The sequence below is a fragment of the Gobius niger genome (assembly GCF_951799975.1).
Source record: "Gobius niger genome assembly, contig: SUPER_10_unloc_3, whole genome shotgun sequence".
Classification (NCBI taxonomy): Eukaryota; Metazoa; Chordata; class Actinopteri; order Gobiiformes; family Gobiidae; genus Gobius; species Gobius niger.
Genome location: NW_027639330.1, coordinates 6889 through 15873, shown reverse-complemented (window position 1 = coordinate 15873; position 8985 = coordinate 6889). Strand labels below are relative to the sequence as shown.

The following is an 8985-nucleotide window of genomic DNA, read 5'->3' as shown; positions in this document are numbered from 1 at the left end:
AATGCTAGCTGAAGCTTTCTGATGCTAACTAATGCTAGCTGAAGCTAACTGATGCTAACTGAAGCTAACTGATGCTAACTGAAGCTAACTGAAGCTATCTGATGCCAACTGAAGCTAAGTGATGCTAAATGATGCTAACTAATGCTAACTGAAGCTAGCTGATGCTAGCTGATGCTAGCTGATGCTAAATGATGCTAACTAATGCCAACTGAAGCTAACTGATGCTAACTGAAGCTAACTGAAATGGTGCTAATTGATGCTAACTGAGGCTAACTGATGCTAACTGAAGCTAACTGATGCTAACTGATGCTGATGCTAACTGAAGCTAACTGATGCTAGCTGATGCTAACTGAGGCTAACTGATGCTAACTGAAATGATGCTAACTGAAGCTAACTGATGCTAACTGAGGCTAACCGATGCTAACTGAAGCTAACTGATGCTAACTGATGCTGATGCTAACTGAAGCTAACTGATGCTAACTGAAGCTAACTGATGCTAACTGATGCTAACTGAAGCTAACTGAAGTTAACTGATGCTAACTGATGCTAACTGAAGCTAACCGATGCTAACTTAAGCTAACTGATGCTAACTGATGCTAACTGAAGCTAACTGATGCTAACTGAAGCTAACTGATGCTGATGCTAACTGAAGCTAACCGATGCTAACTTAAGCTAACTGATTGCTAACTGAAGCTAACAGATCCTAACTGATGCTAACTTAACAGGAAAAAAACACTGAAGCTAATGCTAACGGACTCTTGTTAACCGTCCACATACGTCAAGATCGAATGCCGCTGCTTCTTCTCATCACTATGGAACACCTGATGTTCCTCCTGCACATGTGGATCATGAAGCTCATAAAGCAGGTAAAACACAGAAGAACATCACAATAAACACATTCACCTTTTATTGTTTCTTTTTCACTGACAAACACAGAGCTGTAGGTTCTACTCTGTCACAGTGATGTTCCTCGGTAAGATCTTCAGAGGAACGTCCTCAGATGTGAATAAATATGGAGTCAGTCCCTCAGAGATGAACCCTGCGACTGTGTGGAGGGGGGTGAAAGAAACAGACCCGGTGCTGTGAGAGGATGAACCTAATGTAACACGATGACTCCGATCACACACAGGTTTCTCATCTTTTCTCTCTGAGACTCAGAAGTTCTGCCACGGCCGGAGGTTTCGCAGATACAGTGGGAGGAAAAACAACACATTTGTGCCTAAACTGGTCACTAAATGTGTGCCAGGTTATTCTCCGTTTACTGGGCGGGTTCCCACACCTGATGTACACACAGGGCTCCACTCAATCAAATGTCCTTTTGTTTTCATTTCATCCGTTTTAAAAGAAGGTGAAAAACCTCAGTGGAAGGACAATGAGTAAAAATGTAAACATGTACAAATACACAGGGAAGTAATATTTAAATGCAAAACCCAGGCACGCTCTTTGGTACAGGGAGTAATCAGATTACATGCACATTCATCTACAGCACTTTAACCCATGTCGCTTTTACGGTACGTTTTATAAATGTTTTTAAAGCAGCGGTGCCTAAACCTTTTATCTCCAAGGCCAAAATGAAAAAGTGCCTTTGGCCAAACACGGCCATGACACGCATGAAACACGTATAACTGCAAACATAGCCTATACATTTGCATCTGATTCTATCTATGCAAATCACATACTATATTTAAACAAATGTAAACTATGGCAAAGGCTTAGTTTTAGTCGAACAAAATCCACTATTGTAGCGATATATATAGAGCAGAATGTAAAACAACAACACCTGTATCTGCAGTGACTTTACCTTTAAGAAAATGCAACATTAGATCATTTTGAAAGTGTCAGTTCAGCATAAATTCTTTGATTTGTCCGTTTTTAACATGAAACTTTATTGTTCTCAACGACCTTTGCAATAAAAGTTGGAAAACTGGGAAAGTTGATGCTACGACGCTCTGTGAGAAACACCGAGACACAACAGAGTTTCCTTAACTCTGTGAAAGCAGTGAAACAGCGCCCCCAATTTGATGCCGGTGGCCAAAAACTGCACTGCATCCATATTTACCATTAGGAATCAATGGAAGAGAGTTAGTACCACACACAGCGCAAAAGTAAGCCACCCTCTGGCGGGCCAACACAATTGTTTCGGCCCTAGGGGGGGCTGAGAGACAAGATTGCCCCCCAAAACGCTATTTCTTTGCTTATTTCCTATTTATTTAACCCCTTAACTCCCACCTGAACCGAGCACATTTTCTCCAGTTTGGCTTTACCCCAATCCAAAAGCTTCTGGAAACAAGGTGTGAAAATAGAGACAAGCCTGAGACGAAAACAATGATGGAAATGTGACAAAAAGGTGACGAAAAATGACAAAAAAATTGATAAAAATCGGATTAAAAAAATGACAAAAAATGTATAAAAATCGGACAAAAAATGGACGAAAAAATGACAAAAAACTTAGAAAATGAGTTGAATACCCAACAAAAAAATGATGGAAAAAAAATCTGATGACAGGAGGAAAAAGATCCTCTCGGTTCAGGCGGGAGTTAAGAGGTTAATATTGCCTGTAATGCATAAACGATCCACCAGGGGTTGCTGCAGCGCCCTCAGCACCCTTGCTTTAAAGGGACTATACGGAGTTTGAAAATGGTACGTACTTTCCTCCCCTACATGTTCCTCCACGTCCTCATGTGTAGAATGAGCTCAGACCTGTTCACCACAACGGCCTCTACAATTAGTTACACACACGGCCTGAGGGGGCAGTAGTGAGTAAACAAACTCGCATCCAGCCCCTTTAAGGATTTGAGCTTTTATACTTATACACATTGCAAACGCTCCATTATTGATGCTGTTTCTGAGTTTGGCGGATTACCTGAGTGGTTTAGTAAAACGCAGGGATGAATTATCGAGGACTAAAATGTCACAAATGTTCATTAACCCCGTGTTAATCCCAGAACATAAACAAATCAACGTTTACAGAGTGTAAACGCTCACAGGACAGCGTGGAATAAGTAAGTGAACCCCTGAATCTGACTGATCCGAGATTCCTCCTGATCGTTTGGATGTTTGGTTTTATTAGTTTAATGTTTCCTGTGGTTTTGATGAGGCTCAGACACAGTTAGTGACCAGTTTAGACCAGAGGGTGCACTTACTTTCTCCTCCCACTGTCATTATTCTGTTTCAGGCTTTTCTAGAACGAGACTGAGCTTTAACGACGTGTTATTTTAAGGCCCTTTTAACCCCTTTAGCACATTTTCTCCAGTTTGGCCAAAAATCGCAACATGAAAGCTGCTAATGAGCAGAGCCGTGGGAGGATGTTTTAGTTAGGGGGCGCTGAGGGACAAAATGTACCCCCAAAATACTTTTTCTGTGCATAAAACCTCTTAACTCCCGCCTGAACCGAGAGCGTTTTCTCCAGTTCAACTTTACCCAAACCCTGTAGGCCAGTGTAACGCCTCATTTGAAAGACCTACAAAACTAAATGGATCTTTTTCCTCACGTCAGATTTTTTTTCATCATTTTTGTCAAATTTTTGTGACTTTTTGTCATTTTTTGGTCAAATTCTAATCACTTTTTCGTCAATTTTTTCCTCAATTTTTCGTTAAATTTTTCGCACTTTTTTGTCAAATTTTGGTCCATTTTTGTCATTTTTTGTCATTTTTTGTACATTTTTTGTCACTTTTTCATCAAATTATTCACATTTTTTTGTCAAAATTTTATCACTTTTCGTCCATTTTTTCCTCAATTTGTCGTCATTTTTTTTGCACTTTTTTGTCAAATTTTGGTCAATTTCTGTCAATTTTTTTAAATTTTTTCTGTCACTTTTTCGTGAAATTACTCGCCTTTTTGTCAAATTCTCATCACTTTTTCGTCCATTTTTTCTCCATTTTTCGTCAATGTTTTCTCACTTTTATCACATTTTCATCCTTGTTTTCGTCTCAGTTTTGTCGCTATTTTCGCACCTTTTTTCCTGAAGCTTTTGGATTGGGGTAAAGCTGGAGAAAATGTGCTCGGTTCAGGTGGGAGTTAAGGGGTTAATATTGCCTGCAGTTCATAAACTATCCACCAGGGGGGGGGGGGGACTGAAAACCAGACGAAAAAGCCACAAAAAAGAAATGGGGGAAAAAAGTGACGAAAAAGCAACAAAAACACGTCAAAGCTGTGATAAAACTCGAGGAAAAAGATCTGTTTGTATCAATTGTACGGCTTTAAAGGAGGCGTGACACTCCAGTCAAAGAGCTTTTAGATTTGGGTAAAGGAACACAAGGAAAATATACCGTGAGGAACATAAGTGTTTGCCTGAGATTAACATTGTAGGTGCATTTCAAACCCTGATGTTCCGCTGTGAGGAAAGATCCTGCTTTAGTTTTCCTGCAATGGTTCAGTGTGTCCAGTAGAGGTCAGTGTTTGTTCTTGTTTTGTGTTTTTGTCACGTTTTCTTTACTCGCGTGGCTTTTTTTGTTGTGTTTTTGTTGCTTCTCTGGTTTTCTCTCTTCTTTTTCTGTCATTTCTTTGCTTTGACTTAACGCGGTCGTCACGGCAACAGTTTCCAACGAGGAAGTGAAACTGTAAAGGTTTTAAAAAGGTGGAAATGAAAGACGTGGCTGATGGAAAGTTGTTTTTTATTGAAGTGGTTTCAGTAATTACAGAAGTCACAGAATGAACAGAACAACAACGTTTCATCCACTCAGATCCAAATCACCCAGAATATACAAAGTACTTTTACATCATCTGGAGGCAATCTGAGCACTGACAGATCACCACCTCGTGATGTCATCAGGTGAAGGAACTACGAGGGTTAAGGAGAGAAACACAGAGCTGTAGGTTCTACTGTCACAGTGATGTTCCTCGGTAAGATCTTCAGAGGAACATCCTGAGATGTGTGTAAATATGGAGTCAGTCCCTCAGAGATGAACCCTGTGACTGTGTGGTCTGTGTTTGTGTCGGGGTCAGTGAAGGTCAGTGTTTTTGAGCCAAAGTCCAGCTTCACTCGGACTCTCTGCAGCTTCTCCACTGACAGAGGTTTATCGTCTGAGGGAGAACAGGCTGAGTAATCACCATCATAGAACTCTATGTACCACTCTCTCTCCTCAGTGACGTCTCTTCCTTGAACAAACTCTGTCACACCCACATACCAGCGCTGATTCTCCCCGACCTCCACGTCCCAGCTGTGAGTCCCTGAGACAAACCTCTCAGATCCAAGTACCTCGTTATATTCTCTTCTCTCTGGATTCTGTGGGACCTCCTGTTCTTCTCTTCCTCCTCTCACTGAGCTCAGATCTTCAGACAGGATCATACGAGGTCCTGCAGTGTTTGGATCCAGAATCACAGGGTAGAACTGCACCAGGCTCTTCATGTTCCTCCAGATGTTGAAGCCCAGGTTGCCCAGATGTTTGGCCTGGTCTATCAGAGCTCCTGGTCCCATGTCCTCCACCAGGGGGCGCTGCTGCAGCCTCTTTGCTGCAGTCTTGTACTGGAGCAGGAAGGAGGCGTCTGCTGCTCTCAGCAGCTCCTCTGTCTCTGAGACGCTCTGGGACACGGCCTCCATGTCTCTGCTCACGGCCGCCATCATGTCCTTCATCCTCTGAGTCTTCTGCTCCTCTTCCTCCCTCAGAGCCTTCATCCTGGACTCTTCCTCCTCCCTCAGGAACTGGTGCAGCTTCTCAAACTGAGCTCTGATCTGTGTCTGAGCGCGTCGGGCCTGGGCCGTGATATGAGCCTCTGAAGACTCCAACTGTGCTCTGCTCCGAGCCAGGACCTGAGGAGAAACATCAGAGAGAGTTAGAAAGAACCAGGACCTGAGGAGAAACATCAGAGAGAGTTAGAAAGAACCAGGACCTGAGGAGAAACATCAGAGAGAGTTAGAAAGAACCAGGACCTGAGGAGAAACATCAGAGAGAGTTAGAAAGAACCAGGACCTGAGGAGAAACATCAGAGAGAGTTAGAAAGAACCAGGACCTGAGGAGAAACATCAGAGAGAGTTAGAAAGAACCAGGACCTGAGGAGAAACATCAGAGAGAGTTAGAAAGAACCAGGACCTGAGGAGAAACATCAGAGAGAGTTAGAAAGAACCAGGACCTGAGGAGAAACATCAGAGAGAGTTAGAGTTAGTTACCTTCAGGTTCTCCTGTACAGGTGTGAGGTCTCTTACCTTCAGGTTCTCCTGTACAGGTGTGAGGTCTCTAACCTTCAGGTTCTCCTTTACAGGTGTGAGGTCTCTTACCCTCAGGTTCTCCTGTACAGGTGTGAGGTCTCTTACCTTCAGGTTCTCCTGTACAGGTGTGAGGTCTCTTACCTTCAGGTTCTCCTGTACAGGTGTGAGGTCTCTTACCCTCAGGTTCTCCTGTACAGGTTTGAGGTCTCTTACCTTCAGGTTCTCCTGTACAGGTGTGAGGTCTCTTACCTTCAGGTTCTCCTTTACAGGTGTGAGGTCTCTTACCTTCAGGTTCTCCTGTACAGGTGTGAGGTCTCTTACCTTCAGGTTCTCCTGTACAGGTGTGAGGTCTCTTACCTTCAGGTTCTCCTTTACAGGTGTGAGGTCTCTTACCTTCAGGTTCTCCTGTACAGGTGTGAGGTCTCTTACCTTCAGGTTCTCCTGTACAGGTGTGAGGTCTCTTACCTTCAGGTTCTCCTGTACAGGTGTGAGGTCTCTTACCTTCAGGTTCTCCTGTACAGGTGTGAGGTCTCTTACCTTCAGGTTCTCCTGTACAGGTGTGAGGTCTCTTACCTTCAGGTTCTCCTGTACAGGTGTGAGGTCTCTTACCTTCAGGTTCTCCTGTACAGGTTTGAGGTCTCTTACCTTCAGGTTCTCCTGTACAGGTGTGAGGTCTCTTACCCTCAGGTTCTCCTGTACAGGTTTGAGGTCTCTTACCTTCAGGTTCTCCTGTACAGGTGTGAGGTCTCTTACCCTCAGGTTCTCCTGTACAGGTGTGAGGTCTCTTACCTTCAGGTTCTCCTGTACAGGTGTGAGGTCTCTTACCTTCAGGTTCTCCTGTACAGGTGTGAGGTCTCTTACCTTCAGGTTCTCCTGTACAGGTGTGAGGTCTCTTACCTTCAGGTTCTCCTGTACAGGTGTGAGGTCTCTCCTCAGCTGCTCTCTCAGCTCCTGAGCCGCCTCCTCGATGGGTGTGAAGCTGTGGTCTTTGTGAGTCCTGGAGTCTCTGCAGACCAGGCAGACCAGGTCCTGATGGTCCTCACAGAAGAGCCGCAGCTTCTCAGAGTGAAGACTGCACTCAGGCTGTGCTGGAGATGGAGATGTTTGTCTTCTCTCCTCTGTGAACGTCTCCACCAGGTTCTTCAGGGTGAGGCTCAGTGATGGATCCATGGAGATCTTGCTCTTACAGACTGGACAGGTCTTCAGGGGTTTGTCCTTCCACCAGTTCTCCAAACAGACCTTACAGAAGCTGTGGCTGCAGCTCAGAACCACAGGATCTCTGAAGAGCTCACAGCAGATGGGACAGCTCAGGTCCTGCTCCAGTCTGGACGCCATGATGATCCACCTGAAGCCACAGACAGAGGAGAACATTTATGGAACCGAGAATCTAAGAAACTCAAACCACAAAAACAAACAAACACAGAGTTTAGACTCAGAGGGAAATAAATCCTAAATCTGATGGTTTTGTTTTGAATTTTCCTAAATCTGTGAATAAATAATGAAATAAAAATGTCTAAAGTTGTAGAGCCTGAGAGAGCGGGACGTGAACAGAGAAGAGTCAATCCTAAAGTGACGTAAACAAACCGGAAACAGACGAGAATCCACGAGCACAGGTTCCACATCTGCTCCAGAGGTTTTGTAAGAGACAAATGTGTCAGTGATGGAATCAATTTAGTCATGGAGGTTCTGAGCTTTACTCAAGTACTATTTGTGAAAGAAAAACACATTTGTATAAAGGCTCCAAAGTCCAGAGGAACATGAGGAACATGAGGAACATGAGGAACAAGAGGAACATGAGGAACATGAGGAACAAGAGGAACATGAGGAACATGAGGAACAGGAGGAACAAGAGGAACAGGAGGAACATGAGGAACAAGAGGAACATGAGGAACATGAGGAACATGAGGAACATGAGGAACATGAGCCTCGAAACAACACAATCTCACTTCCTGTTCTCACTGAGCGGCTAAAGCTCCAGACTCACCTCAGTCCAGTCGCAGCAGACTTCACTCTACAGTCTTCACTCTACAGTCTTCACTCTACAGTCTTCAGAGTCTTCAGAGCGAGTGCAGAGTCTTCTCTCCGTCCTCTGCTGCAGCTCGGTCTCTGTTTCCTGTTCTGAGTCGAGGCGTTTCCTGTGACTCAAACCGGATCTTCTGAGGTTGGTCTTGTCTCTGCGCTTTGTTTCCACGGAGCCCTGGGAGCGACGTCAGACAAAACACACTCTTTTAGGGGTGAAAAAGTGCCTCGGGGTAAACAAGGTTAAAATAAAAGGTTCTTCTCATTCCCCCGTGATAATGAACTCGTTCACGGTGTAAAAAAATATTAAAATTAAAAAAATATATATATACATTTTTTTGTTTCTTCAAAGAATATTCTATATATGTATGTTTGTTTTGTCTGATGTCACTTCCAGGCCTCCGTAGTTTCAGTGCAGTTTTCGACAACATTAGAGATGAACTCCTGGACCTACAAACAAAGGCAAAGTCACGTCAGAGTCAGAGCCTTTATGTGGAATCTCACACAAACTCTTTCTGTGAGATCTTTACAGGAGATCTTTGTCACATTTTTATCACATTTTGGTATTTTTTTTGTTTTTTTAGTCATTTTTTGGTCTTTTTTTGTCATTTTTTGTCACATTTTTGTCACATTTTTGTATTTTTTTTTCTGTTTTTCTTCTTTTTTTCGGGTCATTTTTTTGTCTTTTTTGTCACTTTTTTTTCACTTGTTTTTTTTCACATTTTAGTCATTTTTTGTCTTTTTTTTGGGTCATTTTTTGGTATTTTTTTGTCACATTTTTTCTTTTTTTGTCATTATTTGTCATTTTTTTCTTTTTCTTT

The 8985-nt window shown here is 43.1% G+C and overlaps 1 protein-coding gene across 1 annotated transcript; it reads right to left on the bottom strand.

Moving 5' to 3' along the window:
• Window positions 1-4789: 4789 nt before the first annotated feature.
• LOC306969794 (E3 ubiquitin-protein ligase TRIM35-like) lies at window positions 4790-8139 on the bottom strand (the record flags this gene model as incomplete). The annotated part of the gene is made up of 3 exons (XM_079583023.1): window positions 8130-8139; window positions 7049-7490; window positions 4790-5779 (listed from the first exon to the last, which is right to left on the bottom strand). Exons 2-3 carry the CDS (start codon window positions 7478-7480, stop codon window positions 4790-4792), a joined length of 1422 nt encoding a protein of 473 aa, XP_079439149.1. The 5' UTR covers window positions 7481-7490; window positions 8130-8139.
• Window positions 8140-8985: the final 846 nt, after the last annotated feature.